The sequence below is a fragment of the Thunnus maccoyii genome, chromosome 9 (assembly GCF_910596095.1).
Source record: "Thunnus maccoyii chromosome 9, fThuMac1.1, whole genome shotgun sequence".
Classification (NCBI taxonomy): domain Eukaryota; kingdom Metazoa; phylum Chordata; class Actinopteri; order Scombriformes; family Scombridae; genus Thunnus; species Thunnus maccoyii.
The window spans coordinates 30,942,435-30,964,717 of record NC_056541.1 but is presented as its reverse complement, the minus strand read 5'-3'; the positions used below and the strand labels follow the sequence as shown (position 1 = coordinate 30,964,717).

Genomic DNA, 22,283 nt, shown 5'->3' with positions numbered 1-22,283 from the left:
ATCATTACTGCTACACAGACATACAGAGGAAACTCAAAGTAAGTTTATTCCTCTACTTTAGTCTTCTATGAAGATCATAAGGAGCTCACCGAGAGCTCTCAACGGCAGAAGCAAAACGTCTCAGCACAATGTAATGGGAGTGGGGTAGTTATGTGTAACGTGATCAAGGCTGCTCATCTTGATGAACCTACAGAGAATAATCAAACAAAATGCAGTTCTGCTGCTTATAGCTCCTAGTTTAAATGAATGAAGCAAACTGATGTATTAAAAACACAGATCCATTTTAGCTTCTCTGCTCGATCAATTCTTTCCAAAGTAATACTGTTGTATGATTGTTGTTGTCTGTTTTTACAGACTATTTATATTTTTCATAAGAAGAAATGTCGAGGTTTCAAAGGCATGTTACTGTGTGACTAGAAACAACTCAGATGGTGAAGCATATTCAGGGTGGCTGCGTGCTCCACAGACGGGCCCTGAACCAGTCTGGGTCCGGCCCTGGTTCATCAGCATGACAGATCAGAGGAGCAGAAGGAGGCGGGGAAGAGCTGAGACTTGGACCCGCTGCTTGTCCCTCCCGCCCCTGGGACCTCCATTCATCCAGCCGGATAAACACTCCATCTCTCCTGCTGTTACAACATGTGAGAGGCAACCAGTGAGGGTCTCGACGAGCTGGTGGCGCTGCCGTTATTTGGTTAATTTAACAGGAGACGATCAGTAAACTACAGCGGGATCTGCAGCGGCGGTTACGATGAGCAGCGTTTGTCTCACTTTGCAAGGTAAATCCAAATCATTTCACTTTGAGTGCAAATGCAGTCCTACAGTTCACTGTGAATGTAATTAAGCCAAGTTCCTCTAACTTTGATCTGTGTGCTTAGTTTCATCCACGAAGTTAACAAGGTTGAATGAATCACTGATAAATTGGACATCAACTGTGCAGCATGGATGCTTGTCTGTTCTCTCCTTGCAGCGCTGCTACTGTGCGGTTTCCTCAGGGCGCAGCAGCTGCTGCTGCCCGGGTCCTGCAACTTTGAGCTGGGCACATGTGGCTACACATCAGACCCTGCGTATGGCAGCTGGAGCATGAATGAAGAAGGTACAGTGTCATTACGTGTCACCGACTGAAATAAACATGCTTGGAATAATGCAGTATCACGTATACTGATAGCAGCATAACTGATAGCACGTGGCCTCTCAATACAAAGCTGTATCTACCTGTGACCTCTCATCCATGGGCGGATAAACGTACTTGGTTAATCTGCTCGGATATTGGCTTGGTTGGTGAAAGAGCCATTCACCAATGTCAGCATGTAAATCATTTCAGAGGCTTAAAGTGTAACTTCAAAGTACTATATATCACAGGATTAATCAAAGACTAGAGAAAAGTACAAAAATTAAAGCAAAGTGTCATTTTTTATTATTTTCTGCCTATTTTATAGGTTTTGACCTTCAGCTTGGAAACCACTGAAATGTTCATACATAAGACAGATGTAGTCAACAGAAAGGGTGGGACACCACTGATAAATCAGTACTCATCAGAAGGTAACTTGGCAGCTGGAGCTATATGTGTATGCAGTTGAGCAGGACCTCAACTTCTGCATAACTGACCTATTATATGCTAATTAATAGAAGGAGACATTGAGTTTAGCGGTCAGGGAGTTGTTGAGTTTATGTGAGTTGTTGAGTGTATGTGAGTCATTTCATACTCACCGAGATGAGTAAAAAAACGTGAGCAGGGTTTTTCCTGTGATAAAACAGCTATTTGAGGATTTCCTGTCTGTAGACACAGAACCAGAGGTTAGCATTCATTGTTGTTAATCTCAAACATGACATCATGTCTCCCACTGGACACTACCATTGTGTGAACTGTTGTTGTACTGAGCTCGCATCCTCATAAAATAGAAAGAATTAATTAAAATGTCCATTTACTGGCTTTTTCTGGAGCTTTCAATCACATCTCAGTCACCTTCCAAGAGCAGATTGCAGTTTGCTCAGTTGTCATAGAAATGGTTCAGAGATGAAGATGGTCCAGTTGTCATCAGGTGACCAAAGAAATTGACAACTGTACCTTCTCCATGACAACTGAGATCTACTCATTAAGACCACAAGATGCAACTGAAAGCTGCAAAAAATGTTTTTGAGCGATAGTGATTTGACTGTAGAAGTATGCATTTCAGTGACCTTTGTTTCACGTCATTGAAGTGAGCTTTTATTTGACCTTCAGTGATTGTTCAAATTGTGAAAGGAGGTATTTTATCACATTCGCTCCAACATTGGCACATCCTGGATATACTGTACCTTGAAATCTAGCTACTAAAGGAAGGAATCTCTGTCTGTGTGTCTCTATGTCTGCATGTATGTCCTTCGTGTATCTCTTGAACCGTTCATCTGATCAACACCACACTTGGCAGTTGCCTTGCTGGGGAACAAAGGAAGTGCAGTGTCAAATTTTGTGCAATTTGGACACGTGGCACAATTAATATTAATAAACTTAAACTCTGAATAAACAAGCAATCAGCTGCTCCTCTGTGCAGCGGTGGGGCGGGGCTTCTGGGCTCTGCGATTGTCATGTCATGTCTTGATCAGAGCTGTACAACCCTGCCATGAGAGATACGAGGCGACACACGTGACACACGTGACACGTTTAATATTAATAAGCTTTGAATAAACAAGCGAACAGTGAGTCGCTCAGCTCTGTGTCTGAGTGCGGTGGGGGCTGTTTAATATAAACACTGTCACATCACAGTGGGGCGGGGCTTCTGGGCTCTGACTTGTTGAGCGGGACAAAGGCACACGCCCCGATCAGTTAAACTGCCGGAGAGGAAAGAACAAGCACACACAGGAGAAAAAAACAGAGCTAGAGGCAGTAAAACCAGCCAATAAGAGCAAAGACACATTTGCCTGGCAGCAGAATCAACTAATGGGCCTCTGTCTGGATTAAAACCATTTAATTTGTTAAATCCTTCGTTTTAATTGATATGTTTGTCAATTGATAAATATATTTGTGGCTCTCAAGAAATGATAAGCATGCGTATGCGTGTTACGAACAGGCACAGAGGGGAATCTGGGAAAATGTGGCACTTGTGAAAGTAGGCTGAATCTCACCTTTTTGGACGATAGGTAGAAATAAGTGGATCAGAATTGTGTACGCCACAAGCTTCAGTTGAAACGTATGAAATCTTGCGATGCTCCACAGCATGGCGAGCATGTGTTATGTTTCTGACTCTTTGAGACGGAAGCATTAACACCATTTTTGCAACATATTAGGAAAGAGGCAGAAAAATGTTTCAGCTACTGGTTTCTCATTACATACTGAAAATACAAAATACACTTCCAGAAAATCAAAAAAGAAGAAAAGAAGGAATTCTGCACCAAAAACTGTCCAGAATTCAGTTTTAATATATCATATCAATTTCATGATCATTTATGTACTATATGAGACTAAAGACACAATAAGATCAATGATTTCTGCAGGTATTTCAAGTCATCACGTGTGGTTCAGGAGATAGAGCAGGTCACGTACTAATCGCAGGGTCAGCACCTTGCATGGTAGCTTGCTGCTTTGGTAATGATACATTATAACAGATGGCTGCAGGCTTGCATTCCTGCTTTCACAGCCTTGACTCAGAAAGTTGACTTCTTCTGTCACTTCAGAATGAGTAGTTGTCCTCACAGCTTTTCACTTTTAACTGCGCTATTGTCCTTAAGAGGGCGTAGACAACGTGTCTGCTGTGATAAAGAGAGTTTCATCAGCAGGGGTGGAGCCAGACATTGTAAACATTCGGGGCTTAGCCCAAACCTTTTTTTTTTCCATGTATGGCAGCTGTATGCACTATTTTTGAAGCTATTCGAGATAATAGAATACCTAAAAATCTGTACATCATTTGGGAAAAATATGATAGTTGCCCAGGAAAAAATCATCCTGTAGAGCCTACATCCTATTTTGTATCTAATTGTTCTCCATTTGTCTTCATCATTCTGAAACCATAACACAACAAATGTTGAGGATGACTCATTTTCACTCCTGCCACCTAAAAAGAGGCAAAAATTGTCCGATACAACTATTGTTTACCATTTAACATAGGCAGGGTAGGAATTTTCATAAACAGCATTACTAATCTTGACACCTATTTTTGTTATACTATGCTGGAGTAGAGTTCATAGAATGAATGTTTAGCTGACAAATCTGCTACATTTAAATCCATAAGCCATAATAATCTCGGCTGCTCTGACTGCAAATTAAGGAACCCCAACAACTTTCCCTGTCCTTTCCTTTTTGCTCTTTTTTTCACTCCTGGCCTGTTTTCACACATTTCTCCTTTCCTTGTTTCTCCTTGATGTGTGTCCTCCTCCCTCCTCCTTTATTTTCTTCACTTTCTCTTTCCGTCTTTTATTTCAAACTTTATGTCCATAGTCCATAAGCTAGTTAGCCAGCTAGCTAGCAAGCTTGCTCACTGAGGTGACATGAATTAATGAAACACAACACAAATAAGACAATAACCCCCCAAGACAATGTTAGGGCAGACCTAGATGGTGATATTTCCCCAGTAATAGAACTTGTGCTCCTCTGATTTGCTTGTCCAGTCAGAGAGACTGAGGGGAAATGACACAAAGTTATTTTAAAAACCTAAAATATTGAGGGCTTTTGAAAAAACATGCAGGCCTAGAGCCCAAGAAGTTCATCAGCTGCTTCTTTTTTAGGAGTTGCTCATGACAATGAGAGGATCCCTCATTGGCTGCATCAGTAAAAATGTATAATATGCATCCCTTCCATTTGAAGGGGCACCCAGTTATTCCTCATCTTTCAAAACAGCACCTGCAAAACCAACAGGATGGACAAAGAGAAGGATTTGGGCCACAACCAATAACCAAACAGCAGGTTCGTTTGCTTATTTTTGGACTCAAGTGATCAGACTTCTGACATCTCAGTAAAATGCATTCGCTACTATTAAACATCAGGTGTTTACAAGCGACAGAAAAAGTTTTTGTAAGCTTCTCTTCAGTATGTGCAGTTATCAGATTTGCATTTGAGCAAAGTACTGTTTGTAGTAGGGTTTTAGGGTTAAAGTTAGAACTGGGTTCAGGTTCAGTTTAGGGTTAGGGTTGGGGTTAGGTATTTAGTTGTGATTGTTAAAGTTAGGGAAAAGGCCAAAACACACAGATGTTGAACTGCGTGCATCAAAACAGCCACTCCTATTATTTTCCATGTACAACTCCTAGCAGCTAGGGCAGCTAGGTGCTCGCCAGTGACGCTCCGCCCTGCAACACTTCATGCTACTGTCCTATTTGCAGCTGTCGTCCAGAGAAAAAGCTGTTTTGTACTTCAATACAGTGTTGGCCCAACTACAGATGTTATTTACTAGTTTGTTGCACACTTGTACCTGTATCTAAAAGGCAAAAATTAATTAATTGTTGTTAATCTTATTTTTTAAAGTTATTAATAAAAATTAGACAACTACAATAGGCAACTCACCCCTGACATTTCACTGTCCTGTACTCATAGAACTGGAGTTATACCCAGGTTACTACTGCAGTGCAACGCTTCCTATTGGTGCTAGGGGCGGCACTTGATGCGTGTCATGTGACTGTTGGGACGGTCAACAGTCATGTCATCATGTTTTCTTTTTAACATACTGTTCTCGCTCACTAAATACTCTAATTTCAATCAAGTCTTTTTGCAGTATTTGCAATCACTGTTAAGCTCATGACAATGAAACCCAACAGTTCTGTCACAGATATTTTGAATATTAGATAATAGTCCATAATAATAACAGCTCCTGTCTCTTACCATATGCTTTTCATTTGAAACATCTGTATGACACAGAAAGTTTCACTTACAGTCACTAACAGCAATCTAAGGGGCAGCAAAACAGAGGTGAGTGTGAATAAAAACAGTATTTATGCTATAAAGACAATTATGAGTGTGGGAAACCCTTTACCATGTTATAGTACAGGTGATCATACGCCTCCTCTATGGCCTTTATTAGTGATGTTTTTTTTGTCCTTATAATTATTTGAGACTCACCTATTATTTGAGAATTTAGAGAATTTATTTTGCCAATCAAAGCATTTATCACAGCAGTAGTGCAGCTACATTTAACAGTAACATGTTTGAATGTGGCATCTAATGAAAGAATCTGTTGTAAGTAAGGTGCAGTGTGGTGTCAGTGAGACTCTTTAAATGGGTCAAACACACTGGGATACCAAACCAAAATATTGCCTGGATAGCTGTGTTACCACAGGCGGAGCTGCCAGGCAGGAAGATGAGGCTGCAGCAGCACTGGCTCAGGGACTAGAGGGAGCCTCGCCTAAAGAGTCAGGTGGGCTTTGTCCTAGTTTTTAAATGTTAAATGTTTGTTAAGACACAAAAATTGATACAAAATGTTGAAAACTGGATACACAAGTTGAAAACAAATAGAGAAAGTAAATTTGTTGTTGAGCACCTACTGTGATATTCACTCTGGGTAGGCTGATTGAAAAATGCTTATTCACACATACCTTCTCTTAACGACTCTTTACAACAGACTGCCTTTAAATGTAGCATTTTGAATAAAACAGACTAGTGCTTTTCGGTTCCGGTCCCTCCTGCACATTGCCACAAAAGCAGTCAGTAGCGGGAGGGAGCTGTGTACCAATTATAGCAAAGTGACATGCAGTCCTTTGCAAAGAAAGTAACATATGAACATTTAGGAAATGTGTAATCCAGTCAACCCCATTTTGTTGTTCTCAGCCTTTTTCTCAAAATATCCCGACTTTATTATCATAATATAATAACTTTTTTTCCATAATAACTTCATGAAATTTTGTTTTGTTTTGTTTTGTTTTTTTGTTAATTTATCACAAAGTATTATGACTTTTTCTTGGCTGGATGAGAGATGTCACAAACAGTACTGATTATTATTAATTATCATACCACCATGACATTTTTCTTCCAAAATGATGACTTTATTTAATTACAACTTAGTTCTATCAATATTATGACTTTATGACTTTTTTCTGAAAGTATTACAATTCAAAAAGTCCCTTTTCCCAACAGTGGCCCTAATTCTCCTTCATAATCATTCAAAAAACAAAAAATGAAGGTTTTCTGGAGAATTCTTCCTCCAAGAAAATTGATGCCAGGTATAGTATAGTGAATAGTGTCAGAACTCATCATCATAAGACTTGAACTCATGGTTATATGCTCTGAAATGTGATAACTAGATAATTTCAGGCTCTGAACTGAAACTATGTCACTGAAATTGAGAGATTTCATATTGTAAAGCGTGCTGAATTTTGATCTCCCGCATTACAGAGGTGTCCACTGCCTGCGCTGCTGTGTGCATCCAGCCTCAGAGCATCCCAAAGCAGCTCTCTCTGTTTATGATCATCTGTCAGCACAGTTTATGTTCACACTGTAAAAATAAGTGGCTCTACTGGACATTGTGTGTGCCATTTCTCTTCTAGCCAAGCCTTGAGCTCTGAGGGTGTAGCTAGTATGCTGCATATTCCTATGAAACTGAAAACAGAGCTCTACCCCAAACAGAAGCTTCAGCAGAGACCCAGCGTGGTGCTCACTAAACCACTAACCAGACAGACATGGAATAAGTTCCAGGCTGTAGCTCGACCTTGGAGATGGCGGTAGATTACACCCAGTTTTGCAATAAATAGGCTCATAAAAAAGAAGACGTAACCACGGTGGTGTTTGCTGTTTGGTTGCCATGGCAATGTGGGTGAGTTGAGGAGGCTGCACCAAAAAGAAGAACGAAGGCAGAGTTTGTGGTTAAATGAGAACGGATGTCCTAGGTGATTATATTCACTAAACAGAGACATCATAGACAGAGGCTTCAGGCTGTGCTGAAATAGGATAAACACTCAGGCAGGGATGGATAGAGTGAGGTGGAGAGCTGTCAGGCCTTCACAGCTGTCCCACAGACCACCAAGACGAATACTCCTTATCTCTCTGCCTGGACTGTTTAGAGCTTCTCCTGGCCAATTTCTGACTTAGAATATGTTGACAATGTAAGGTGAAAAGTTCTGCTAATGTTAGTGGCCCTCCAGTCCAAACTCCTCTCCTCTCATCTTCTCTCCTCTCGTGTTTCAGACTCTTGAAACATGAGTGTGTAGGTACTGACAATTTTGAAAGTTTTTGGCAAAAATAAGGGCTCTATTTTATTGAATCAAAGCCTGAGGTGCAAAGTGCCATTAACTCTGCCTTCACCAATAAAACTGATGAACATGCATCAGGCACACAGATCGCAGTTTGCCAGTGTTGTGGCCTGTTCTTTGAAATTTCTTTTAAACTGTGCCACCTTGACAGGGCTCTGCTTCTTGACTCACACATTAAACAGTCCAAACCACAACACTGCAGCCACTGATTCTGTTGCCTTCATTTGGCTAATTTATTCTCACTGTAAACAAAGATAACAAAAATTTTTTATAAGTCTAATGTGAGGTCAAAGACGGTACCGATGCCCCGTTCTACACACGTTTCCTACATTTTTCCGTGACTCATTGTGCATTCCATTTTAACTGGGAAGTCGGAGGTTACAAGTTCCCAGTCAGAAATTTCAACTGGAACACCCCCTGAAGTCGGATTTCCGACTCAGATAGTGGGAAGAACCTCAACAACCCCGACCTCAAAATCCAAGATGGCTGCTCAACTCATCAACAGTGTGAAAACTGTAGTAATATACCCTTTTTTAGAACTTCTGTCTTAATGTGTCTCATTAAATCAGTCGTATACACAGTACTGTACAACTTCTATCTGTGGACATGTTGCTACAGTGTTTGTGTACACACAATACTCCTTAATGCATTATCAACTGGTATTGTTAACAATGGCCAATAATGCCTAACCTGGGTAGAACTGGTTTCCCAAATGGAACACAGGGCCTGTCTCAATACTAAGTATGCCAAGTTCGGACTTGCATACTCGCTAGTTCGGACCATGGACATATTATAATGTATTGTAATACTTCCATGGTTCGGACTGGGCAAGTTGGACCCGGGAGCGCAAACTTCTGAAGACGGGAGGATGTCCAGTAAAAACATGAAGTTTCAATTTACATTCAGACAAACCAATGTGGCAGCTACAATTGTTAGATTTATCTTTGAAACCAACATTTATCTTCCAAAAGGAATTATATCATATATCAAAATGCTGCTTAGATATTAGAGCCAGCAGTAAATCACCAAAGAGCTGCACAGATCAGTTCATCTGATCATATTCTCCCCAGGATGACAACATGCTGACCAGCCGATCATCTCAGGAGTCGGCCTGCTAGCAGCTGAGATGACCAGCTGGTCTGACCTCTCACTTCCTTCTATCACAGCTGATCATCATCATCTGATTAATCAGCATAAATCCAAAAATAACTGCTCAAAACATTAAGCTGACATAAGTCGATTCATAAGTCAGATCATAAGATTTACATCACGTTGGCAAACTGTGAGAGTATAATTTGCAATTAACACAAAAAATGGCTCTAACACACCCTCTACTTATGCCTTTTTAATTTCTACATCTTCTTCTTTACAAATATAATGCTGAACTTCCTTTAACCTTAGCTGATAAGTCTGCTGATGTTGCAGAGTTGCAGTACAAGACAGGAACAATTCATCATGATCTAGATAAAATAGTAACACTCATACACAGTGTAATCATCATTTAAATAACAATGTTGAATGTGGTTTACTATAGTAGTACATTTGTCACATATGTAGTGCTGATTATACGAGATCATGACTGTTTTTGCAGGTTTTAATTCCTTAATTACCAGTAGAGTTCACATTTCAGCAGACCATTTTAAATGCAGTCTATGTTTTATAGTCCTGGTTGTTCTTGGCAGTGGGCATTGGTTTCCATTCATATATGTGCAGTATGAAAATCAGTTAGCTGACTATTGAAACTTGTTTTAGTTGTATAATCTGTCACAGTTCATTAAGTCTGCATACATTGTTAAAGCAGTTTGAGTACAGATTGATTTGAAAGGTCAGGAGGGAGGCTGTGGCTCTGGAGGTAGAGCGGGTCGTCCAGTAGCAGCAGGGTTGGCAGTTCAATTCCTGGCTCTTCCTGTCCATTTGTTGAAGTGTCCTTGAGCAAGACACTGAACTCCCAAGTTGCTCTTGATGGTCAGGCCAGCGCCTTGCAAGGCAGCTCCGCTGCCACCGGTGTGTGAGTCTATGTGTGATTGAGAGGCAAATATTGTAAAGGAAAGAACAGTGCTATATAAGTGCAGTCAGTTTGTACTTTCAAGAGTCTACACATACATTAAGATTTCTAAGACACAGGCACATGAATGCAAAATGCTCAGTTATGATGTAAAGAACATGTGATATGTAGTAATTTGGCTTATATATGTAAAGCCAGGTACAGTCAGTGTGACTCAGTGAATGAAAATTGTTGATTACCAGTGTATATCTGACCCAGTCACATCAGCTGTGGATCAGTGAGGCTGAAGGCTTATATTGTCTTTTCTGCATACGTTGGTACATGTTGGGCTGTGTCTGCCTGTCCTCCTTGCTCCTACATGACTTGTTGTTGGAGAAAATCACTGCTCAAAGACCTCTCCTGCTGGTAAGATTCTCTATGAAGTTCATTTGACCAAATAAGGGATCACAGATACAACTGCAAATACCCCTGCCTTCCCTCCCCAACCTGATTTAGAACTCAGTGCACTTAAACCAGCTCTACATAAACACTGTTTATATCCACTAAATTGTCTCTCTGCTCTCTCAGACCTGTGTGAATTGGTAAGAAGACTCTCCTTTATGTGGATTGTGACATAAAGGGAAGATGGAAACCTTATTCCAGTGTGTCAGTAATCAAAATAAGCCTCAATTCATAATATGACTGTCATGTAATGCACATATCCAAATACTGAAATAAGAAACTCTATTTCTTATCTCTGTATGTTCTCCTCTTAACATTATTGCAGTCTTTCTGCTTCCCTTGTTTTTTTCAAAGTATAAATTGAAGGTCTTGGTTTTTGTGTGTTTATATGTGTTGTATGTTGTATGTTGTATTTTAGTGTTGTGTTCTCCATTGCAAAGCTTATAAGCTCCTGCTGCTCCTCCTTTTTTCTTTGTGTGGGCTCCAGTGACACAATCATTTAGTGCACAGTACTGTTAAGACAGTAAACTGTAGAACAATGCTGAGGTTGTGAGTTCAAGAATACCCCCTTCTCCTTCTGTCAAGGTTGATTCTTAATGGATGAGAATGATTTATTTGCTAGGCTATGAAGCACAGATGCCCATTACACATAATGACACATTAAAGTCTTGATCACTAGAAGCTGAACTTTATACACAGAACAAATATTCCACCAAACAAAATATTTATATAATTAAAGCTGCAAGCAGCGTTAGTCAGGACCTCACACTCTGGCCCGTCGGGATCAGATCATTTTGTTTTTTTAAAAATGAGGGATATTTATTACAAGTGTGGTGTGCTTTTATTTTGAAAGATTGATTGACAGAATGAGAATTTTCTGCAGGGTGAGACATGTCTGTCTTGCCCACACCTGTGTCATCAAAATCATGCAAGTTTTGGGCCCATTCACTTGGATTTCAATTAGTAAATTGAAAACTCTTGATGAGTTTGTGTGTAAAACAAAATATTTTCCTAATTTTCATCAAGTCTATTTTTAGAAAAGGAAAGACTTTTAACCCACATGACCTGGTCAAAGTTTGATTTGAATGGAGAGTGTGAGCGAACCCACACCTTTCTGAACATTTACTGCTTCCACATTCCACTTCATTTGAACTTTAAATGAGTCACGAGACTTTGACCTACAAATCTTGAATTTACATGTTTTTTCTTTTACTGTTTTGAGATATTAGAGTCTGAGTTTTAAAGTCTTTTCTTGCTCTTTCTGTGATTTTATAATGAGTGTGTATTGTGAAATGTGTCACAGGACTGAGGGATTGACATCACCAGAAGCAGTTGGAGAGGGGAATTTTAGAGAACACTTCTTGTGAAATATCCTATAATAAATCCCATTACCTTGGCCATCTTACATTAAAAATCATATTTCAGCAGGAAATTTCGTAGCAAATCCATTGATACAGGTTTGAAAGTGGTCAGACTTATAGTTTAGACATCAGAAGCCTCTGTTTGACACAAAGTTCATGCCTCCCCATTGTTTTACATTGTAAAGTTGATGTGGCACTGCAACTTTGAGGGCTTATAAAATCCAAACAGTTTCAGTTATTACAAAGTTTTTAACAACTTTTTTTCAGCATAGTGTCATAAGTCATCTAGTAAAGTTTGAAGCTGATACCATTAATGCCCTCGGAGGAGATAGTGTTTGTTTGGGGGCCAAAATTGAGGCAAAGTCTTATTTTGAAAGGCTAATTGCGGACTTGTTGGATTTAGGTCAGGGGTGTCAGTATATAATCTGTAGGTCTTGATGAGATGGATAATTGAGTTTTGGTTTGATCTCTCTATGACATTCCTACAGGCAGCCATTTTAGTTACATAGGTGGCGCTAGAGAGCACATTTTGGCACTTTGGGGGTTTATTTTTACATTTTATCAAATTTTTCACGACACCAGACCTGATGTGCAAGCCAAAGTTGGTGAGTTGTTGAGCATGTTTAGCAAATTTAGGGTTTAAGTGGCGTAATAATAAAACAAACACATGAAATACAATAGAATATTGTAAATATAACTATTAGTTATCTTAAGATAATGTAAAAATAGTAAAGATAAGAAAAATTGCAAGATAGTGGGTCTAAAAATGCATCAGCACCTCTTAGCATCTGTAATATTCCACATGTACATAAATATGACACATCTTCATTTTGTTGTTGTAGGCCATTTGATAACAGTGGACTCAGCCTTCTTATATGACCAGGAACAGGCGGTTCTTGTCAGTCCAGTTCTGGACCAGCAGGAGTGGAGCTGTGTGAGGCTGGTGTACCAGATTGCTGGACAAGGTTCCCTGCAGCTCCATCTCAGACCAGACAGTGATAACTTTGACTACAGGCTCTGGACCGCCAACAAAGCCTCTGACAGCTGGCTCATTGCTAGTGTGGACCTAGCCAACACGACCACCCCCTACCAGGTATGAATTTCTGTAAAGATCACAGTCACAGTCACATTAAGGAGACTTTTACTCAATTAGCAATTTGAATAGGAAAGTCATCAGAATGATTCTTTATCAGTGCTGTTTTGATCAGTTGTTGGGTTAGAGGCTGGAGAAACCAATGTTCAGAAAACCTCACTTTCTATTTTCGCATCTTTGCTGTCAAGGTCATTTGCATGTCTTGTCTAAATCAAAGTTTTGTTGAAAATCCAGTACCTGCTGGGATAAGCTTTAGCCCAACATCATATCAAGTCAAGTCAATTGTATTTGTATAGCACTTCTCATACACAATGGCAGTTCAAGGTGCTTAACATCAGACCCTGAACAGGATAAGCTCTTTAGAGAATGGATGGATATATTCATTGGCTTCATCCATATATTTTATAGATTATCCGAAAAAATACAAACAATTATCTATCCTCTTCCAGAAGAAAATTTTGTGCATCACATACAGTTTTCCTTCAACCAATCATAATCCTCCTTCCATCTCTCTTAATGAGTTCACTGTAGTTTTGGAAAAATTTCAGGCTTGGAAAGTGTTACAAAATTAAAATCCATCAACTTCCCCTACCCTGCATTTCTCTGGACTTTTTCCTTTTTTGCAAAAGGTCAGAGATCAAAGATGTGTCAGGAATCAAACATGTTGTTGTTAATGCATCTCACAACACTAGGCTACCAGGACCATGGCTACTACCATTTGAGTGCAGCATTGAATATGATTGAATTGAAAGTGTGATGGAAGTAGAAAGAGATGGCTCGGCCTATTTGGCTCCAGACTTATGCGTCTGACATCTTCTTAATTTACATTCCACAGAAACATGATGACACAATTAAAACTTCCCTTTATCACTTTTAAAACCATATTAAGTAAAAGGCTTCTTATCATACTATGTTTCCTTCCTCACTGATCTTTACTTTTAAAGATTGTTGGCTCAGTCAAAATGCAGCTGATTTTTAATTGGAGACATTTTGATTGGCTCCCTCAAGCTTGCTCGCGGGTAATTTGGTACAAGCCTTCTGATTGCTTCAGGAGTTAAATAAAGTGCTTGTGAGGCTGTGTTTAGTTTTTATGCTCCCAGCTGCTGGAATACTTTCTCAGTTTATTGTTTTTTCTTGTACATATTTGATACATTTTGTTAGTGTTGTGGTTTTTATTAGCGATTTAATAGTGTCTCTATTGTTAAAATACTTTGTATGTATGTATGTTTACAAAACAGCAGCGGTCCTGCAGAATTCGATCATATCACATAACCTCTTTAACAGGTGGAGGTTACCCAGTTGTCACAAAACTAGATTTTCTCGAATTTCCATTTTCTTTTTTTGCTGAGCACTTCAAGGTTTTTTTCTTGTCAATGTTGGCTTGCAGTTGAGTTTCAAAGTTAATTTTTGACCTTGGAAAAGGTATTTGACAAATAATCTCACCTCACCTCAAGGTCCATTTAGCAGCTGTTCTGGAACTTTGTACTATGTACTGCATGTATTTATATATCTTTGTATGTATGCTTTTCATGTTCTTTGCTTTTTCTGTAAAGCAGCTTTCCCTGTGGAATTAAATGTGCAATATAAATACAGTTTTGCTTGCTAATCTAAATTTAAAGAAAGCTAACCCTCCTTAAGTACAGACTGAGTTTGAGGCAGAGGCCCACAAGTCCTATAAAAGAAGACATGATGTCATTCAAGCCTCTTCCTAAATTTAACCTGCTTCATTATTGTTAACCAAAGCACTAACCTCTTCCAGAAAAGTCTTTTTTTTTTCTTTGTGAGGACCATTTCTTAATATAATTACACCTGAGAAAGAACATGCCATAATTTAAAGCTCTGTACTAGAGACTTTAAAGTTGTCCCACATGCCATACTACTCTATGAGGGGAAAACAAAACTACACCGTGTTGGCACTGTAAGTAATGGCATGACAACCATTTAAAGGTTGGTATCATTGGTATCATTTGCCAGTGTACTCTAGTGTACTGGATATGAGGTGATGTGTTAATGTGATTATGATTCTGGGATAATGTGGTGGGATATGTGATGCATGCTGTGACATTATGGGCTGTGATGTGTGATGTGATTGGATATATTGATGTATTGTTGCCGTACATTTATGTGTACACCTATTTTCTCACACGTACTATTGATACACACAGTGCAGCTACCACAACATAAGTTTCAAACCACTACAGCTGAGGCATACAGTCATACGCACATGCTTATTTACATATGTGCATTTTGTTTCATTCACAAGCCCATGTATGTGTGCGTATATAGTTGACTCTCTGTATGACCCTTGTGTTTGTGTATTCTTTATCAGTACTTGTTCTTGCACAGCTGACTTTTAAATTTGATCCCCAGCTCCTCCAGTCTGCATGTTGAAGTGACCTTGGGCAAGATACTGAACCCCAAATTGCTCCCGATGGCTGAGCCAGCAGTGTCTGTGTGTTTGAATTAGATTAGATCCTGAGGAGCAGGTTGCACCTTGCGTGGCAGCCTCTGCCATCAGTGTATGAATGTGTGAGTGAATGGGTGAATGTTGGCATGTGTTGTAAAGCACTTTGAGAAAGGCGCTATATAAATGCAGTCCATTTACTATCAGGACATGACCTGACATGATGTTTATGTGATGTGACATGATGACATGGTGAGACAATGTTGGTGATTGCTTTCTGTCCCAGTTACTTTGGAATTCTCCTTTTTCTGCCACAGATTTTATTGGAAGGTCGACCTGAACGTGGCTCAGGCAACAGTGTGGCCATCTTTGAAATCCACATTGTTCCTGGTTACTGCATAGGTCAGTGTCAACATTATATCAAGTTTATTCATACAAAATGTGTAAGATTTATAAAGGAATCATGTTTAGCTTGATAGTAAATATACAAAACTACTGTTTTATCGTCACCAGAGTGTAATTTTGAGGAGCATCATCTGTGTGGCTACAGCAACAGCTGGAACCCAAATGTCAACTGGTACGTTGGGGGGAGTATGACTACAGAGCCTGAGTCTAATCTGCCTGAAAACCACACCAACAGTAACCGCAGAGGTAAATGCAGTTACTTGTCTGAGCATCTGTTAGTTGAAGAGTGAATTATAGTTGAAGGTCAAATTGGTGTTTATTTTTATGTTTTTGTATATAAAAAACCTGATCATAGCTAAATTGTGTTACATATTCATAACGTCATACACATTGACATACACAGTATATCAACACTAATAACCTACACTACATCCACAACTCCCAAAAGTTTAGGCAACTGAGTGTTGTTCAGGTTGTAGGATGCATGAGGTTAGAAAAACTGTCCTTGAAGAAATCCACCACCAAAACAACAGATATGTATACATACAGACGGGTGACAAATGAAAGGAAAGCCCTAAATAAATGAGTGGAGAAACATAATGAATGCAGATGCTTCCACACAGGTGTACTGCATGGTAAAATGAAGTAATTAACATCCAGTCATATATGTGGCATGTATAAAAATGCTGAGCAGGCCCAGTTGAGTCTGACTTTCTATAAACATGGCAAGAAGAAAAGATCTAAATGTTTTTGAAAAAAGGTTCAGTGTTGGATGGCAAGAGATTGAGTCACAAAGACTGCTCAACTAGCTAATGTTTCACTAGGAACAGTGACTAAAGTGCATTTAGATAATAATAATAGGGTTGGAAATTGTGGTCAACAGTGCACATTTGATGACCATGATGCTTGTGCATTAGTGCGAAGAGCAACTCTTCCTCAGGTGACTCAGAATGTCAATGCAAGACGTAATCAGACTGTCAGCAAGAAGAGCCGTCGACAATTACATAGAGAGGGATGTTATAATAGGGTTGCAGTGCACAAACCCCTCATTACAAAGATGGACGCACATTCATTTCAGAGTTCAGTGGTGCAAAAAGCATAGGCACTGGTCTACAGAGATGTGGAAAAAAGTGATATGCTCAGATGAGTCATCCGTCACCATATTCTTGACAAGTGGGAGAGTGTATGTGTGGCGTAGACCAAGAGAACAGTAGAGGCCTGAATGCTTGACCCCTACAGTGAGGGGATCCGGTGTCTCTGTTATGCTGTGGGGGGCATTTTGCTGGCATGGTTTGAGTCCATTGTCTAGCAAATTAAGTCATCTGTACTCACAAATAAGTATTTAACACTTTTAATAATGCACAGCAGCAGAAGGAAACGGATGCGTTTCAGGCTCAGGTTTTCCTCAGCATTTCTGAGACATATCTGGGTGTGACCCCTAGTAAACAGCAGCCAGGGACCTGCTGGTGATTAACAACCAGCTGATTCAAATCATCAATAGGCTAAACATAAAAGGCTAAATTAAGTCATAAGAAGAAATATATCACATTCTGTTATTGCAACAAACAATAAGTAACCAATTGATTTACACACTAACGATAAGAAAATGCATGTATGTACATATGTAAACTCATTCATGTGCAGAACCTCCATAGAAAATACAAATACATATACATCAGTAATACCCATCTGTATTCATAAAAAACAAGACAAAAACAATTCATCATTTAAGCCCCTAGGATACTCTATAATACTGATACTCTATAAGTTTCTGCTCCCTATCTCCTCCCCTCAACAGTGGCCTAACAGCCCCAATACCCATGAACCATATCCTACAAACTCCATGGCCAGGGGAATTAAAGTGTCTGACTACAGGAGACCTCTTGTCCCTATTTCTGATACTACTCTCTCTGCTCAGAGATCCTAATTCTCAGTTCCCTTTTTGTCTTGCCCACATAAGAAAACCCACAAGGACATTTCAATAGGTAGACCACATGTGTTGTCATACATGTCATTTTACTCCTGATTCACTCAGTTCGAACAAGGAAAAAAAGGGGAAAAGAGAGCTTAAAAGATGTGTAGGCCTTACATAGAGATCTGTCTTAAAGATTCTGTCCCCTCAAATTACTCAATCACTTCGTAGTGAATATGGGAGTGTTAACAAACTCCTGGCCAACAATGGGATCAATTAAAATTCTTTGGTCACAATTCTTTCCTCGGAAATGGACACACCCTTAGAGGGAAGGGTCAATACAATGTTGTTCTGAGTAATCACCTTTATCCTATGATGAAACAGGGGTCACTGAATGGTTTGATGAGTATGAAAATGATGTGAATCATATGCTATGACCTTCACAGTCACCAGATCTCAACCCAATTGAACACTTATGGGAGATTTTGGACTGATGTGTTAGACAGCACTCTCCACCACCATCATCAAAACACCAAATGAGGGAATATCTTTTTGAAGAACGGTGTTCATCCCTCCAGAAGAGTCCAGAGACTTGTAGAATCAATGCCAAGGTGCACTGAAGCTGTTCTAAGACACCTTACTAAGACAATTTATATTGGTTTTTCCTGTACTTTGCTTTTCTGTACATACACAGAGTACTATATTAATCCCAAAGGGAAATTCTGGTGTAACAGCAGCCGAGTTACAAACTGTAAATGATGAAACAAATAAGGTAGCTAAGAAACAAAACACAATTTAAAAAACGTTAAATAATAATCAATAAACCAGAATAAAATAAAATGAGAGTACAAACTTTTGAATATACACTTTGCTTACTAATATACTGTACATTAGCAATGTCAACACAGTTTTTCTGCAAAAAAAGTAACAAAATACACATTTAAGCTTTTCAAAACCATCACTGCTGCACAATCCACTTCTCCTCCGTCAGTTTATGCGATCCTGTATGTTACAAACACTCCAAACACATATTTTTGCAAAGTATACAGCATCCGTTTGTCACTGGTCTGGTTAGCTGTTTGTGTCTGTGCTTGCAACTGATTATTATTGTGAGGTATGCTGTACAGTCCTGAGGTCTGACTGCTGCAGCTGACTGACCTGACAGCCACAGCGTTCATTTTGTATGCTCAAGACATGAAAAACAATTTTGACTTCATACTTGACCTGACTTCATACTTCAGACTCACTTCAGATGGCTGCATCATAATAAAAAAAAAGGTTTTCTAAAGATGGAGCTAGATAATATCCCCAAACAATTTTCTTATTATCAACTCAACTTCAGTGCTGAATTGCTGCTGAATTTTTTTGTACTCCAGGTTGGAATATGGAGCAGCAGTTTTCTTTGCTTTATCTCTGCTTTATATGCAACAACATAGTCATTTCTCACTGCAGCATGCAGAAAAAACCTGAAACTTGAGGTGTGTGAATGACTACACATATATGTCATTTTAACACTTTAAAGTCTTTTGATAACATGTAACCCACACACATAAATGTGACTGTATCAGCTCATAACCACCTCCAGCTCATCTATATCTTCCACTGCTCCAGGCCACTACATGTATGTGGACTCTGTGTATGCCAAGCACTTCCAGGAAGTGGCCAAGCTGACCTCACCCATGACCACAGTGCCCATGGCCGGCTGCTTATCCTTCTACTACCACCGGGACCAGGAGAGGGGAAACATATTCTCTGTTTTCACCAGAGACCAGCTGGGCCACTATGAAGAGATCTGGAGACCAGAGGTGTATACCACCATGGGCTGGACTCTGGTCGGCATTGACATCAAGGCCCCACTCCCCCTGGAGGTCAGTACTGGAGCTAGCATGCACCATTATAGTGAGTAACCCAGCTTAAAGGATAGTTTCAGGTTTTTTCAAATCTATCCCAATCAGGGGCACCGGATTCATTACAGAAGTGTGGGGGCCAAAAAGTTTCTGTGTGTGTGTGTGTGTGTGTTAAGGCCTTTTCATATTTTCTGTGGACACAGATAATAAACAGGGTTGTGAATATTACAGCTGTGCAGTGTTTTTCTGATCAGCCTTTAAATGCATTAATCTGTTACTCCAACCGGACTGCTGGATCATATTTCATTGTCTCACAGACACTTTAAACAACACGCCCACACCAACTCAGCCCCTTGCATTGTTTAGCACAGGACTGTTTTCAGCAAGGGTGATCCATAAGGGCTGCTTTATTATAAACAATTCCACTGTAGAAATCTGGAATCTGTGTGTAACAGCTGACCTTTTTATATACAGTCAATGGTGTAGATGTGTAGCAGAAGGTAGAACATTAATTACCGTCAGATCCTGACAGCAGCAGTTAGCAACAAACAGATCAGTCCTGATGTTTCTGCAACATCCTGGATACATTCAGTGACACCTGAACGACATCAATGTAAAATTCAGACATTAATCTGACATGTCTCAGACCTGCCTGAGTCACATTAATAGCTGGAGTCTATTCTGACGGACATTTCGGTAGATCATGTTATAGATGCAAAATACATGGAAGTTGGTTTGTGATGAGCTCTGTGTGTGCACCTCTGCTAATTAAAGACACGCAATTTAAGGCTTTTGTGCTCTCTGCAGTTTTCATTGTGGACCACTCTGTGCTGAAATGTGGAGAAAAGCCTGAAACACTGGAAACCTCTCCACTCACTGTAAACAGCAACTTTACTGCCTGTACTGTTACTGTTATGTGGAGCACTGTATTTTTCCCCCTCCCCCTGTTGCTCCACATTAAGTTCCACTTGGTTAAATTATCAGGGACAGAATAACAACAATCATAACAATAACAATAACAGCAGCAACAGCAGTAGCAATAACTCTGGGGAAGAAGCCAAGTTAGTGACAAGCATTGATGTTACATGAATGCATACAGATGGAGAGGAGGAGGAGTAGAGAGGAGCTCAGTGCATCATGGGAAGTCCCCCGGCAGTCTAGGCCTATAGCAGCATAACTAGGGGCTGATCCAAAGTGAGCCTGGTCGGAAAGTTTTAAGCCTACTCTTGAACGTAGAGAGGGTGTCTGCCCCCCGGACCAAAAATACCAGTTTCGAGGAGCAGAAATATGCGAGCTGTTGACATGAACACAAACAAGATGCGCACTTTTTTACCATAAGTGTTGCAATATAGGGCATTTGAGGGGATACAGTGATTTGTGACTTAAAAAGAATGTTGGAGGAGGGCTAAGGGGTGGGGGCCAATGTCCCCTTGGCCCCACTGTTTCCGGTGCCAGTGGTCTCAATACAATACTGACGTGCCATTATGTGTGTGGAAATAGGTCTTGGTCACTGCAGCCCTTGTTCTCATATGGGAATAAACCAGTAGTACAGCACAGACACACATAGAATCTGGCATAACAAAAATCTTTCTGTAACCCAAGAAGTGAGCAAGTGATCAAGTGAACTTCAGCTAACTGTTCACAAGAGGCTATTACACTGTGCATCCAAATACTGAGGAACAAATGACTGATTTTCCAACTGTAGTGGTCAGGCCAGCACAGGAATCAAACAATGCTGTGTATTGTATGTGGAGCTTTTTAAAGTCAACATGGTCTTACTGTACCTAATTAAATCAAAAGACAATTGTTTTAGTTCCTGTGTGGCATTGTACACATGTTGTATGTGTACAATACCATAAAAGAAGAAAATGAAGAACTCTAGATGAGTAGTTCAACCACAGAAATCTGCTCATCATGTTGGCTTCTTTTCAAAAACATGATACATGTTGCAAATCATCTGAAGTTTGAAGTTTGGATGTGATTTAAAGGATGATTGCAAGTTATTACAACTCACATCTCAACATCTCAAATCTCAAAATCTCATCAAGGGATGGGCATGACTGATGATCAACAATTGATTATTAAGAATTTTTTTGATCATGTGGAATTATGTATATATGTGTATTGAAGTTGCAATGAATTTCACTATGTGCAACAACAAGCCGGGGGCGCAATCTAAATTTAACAGGGAAAACAGGCTGCTGTAGAAATGGAAAGTAAACATGAAGAGAGCAAGGCGAAGTTTGGTGTGGGACCAATTGGAGCTAAAAATCAACAAAGCTCATTGTAAACATTGCAATGCCGTGTATACCTACAACACGACCCCAATGATGTACCACTTGAACAACGTACACCCGACAATGAATCCACCTCCTCCTCTCAACCTACCATCACCTCAGTGTTAGCACAGAGGAGCTGCAATGCACAACAGACAGAAAAAATTACCCAAGGGATCTGCAAGTTGTTTGAGATGGATATGCTGCCCACAACTGTTGTTGAAGGCAAAAGTTTTCGAGATCAAATTAATTTTATAGAGCAAGTATACTGCATTCCATCCTGACGCACCATCACCAGGCTCATAGAAACTCGCTACAAAGTACTAAAGCAGGAGCTGTTCAAAAATCAAGCCACAGATGACAGGGTTTCTTTAACCACAGACTGCTGGACTAC

The 22,283-nt window shown here is 39.8% G+C and overlaps 1 protein-coding gene across 4 annotated transcripts in view; it reads left to right on the top strand.

Moving 5' to 3' along the window:
- Positions 1 to 543: 543 nt before the first annotated feature.
- The window catches only part of mamdc2a (MAM domain containing 2a), a 41,787-nt gene continuing 20,047 nt past the window's right edge, over positions 544 to 22,283 (top strand). For 2 of the 4 annotated variants that reach the window (XM_042421699.1, XM_042421702.1), the window contains exons 1-6: positions 544 to 776; positions 968 to 1,093; positions 12,795 to 13,045; positions 15,767 to 15,851; positions 15,963 to 16,100; positions 19,378 to 19,634. In XM_042421699.1, coding sequence (XP_042277633.1) covers positions 749 to 776; positions 968 to 1,093; positions 12,795 to 13,045; positions 15,767 to 15,851; positions 15,963 to 16,100; positions 19,378 to 19,634 — 885 coding nt within the window. In that variant the 5' untranslated portion in view covers positions 544 to 748. Of the gene's footprint in view, positions 777 to 967; positions 1,094 to 1,436; positions 1,540 to 2,712; positions 6,318 to 12,794; positions 13,046 to 15,766; positions 15,852 to 15,962; positions 16,101 to 19,377; positions 19,635 to 22,283 lie in introns of those variants that run through there. The other 2 variants (XM_042421701.1, XM_042421700.1) reach the window with 2 other exon arrangements.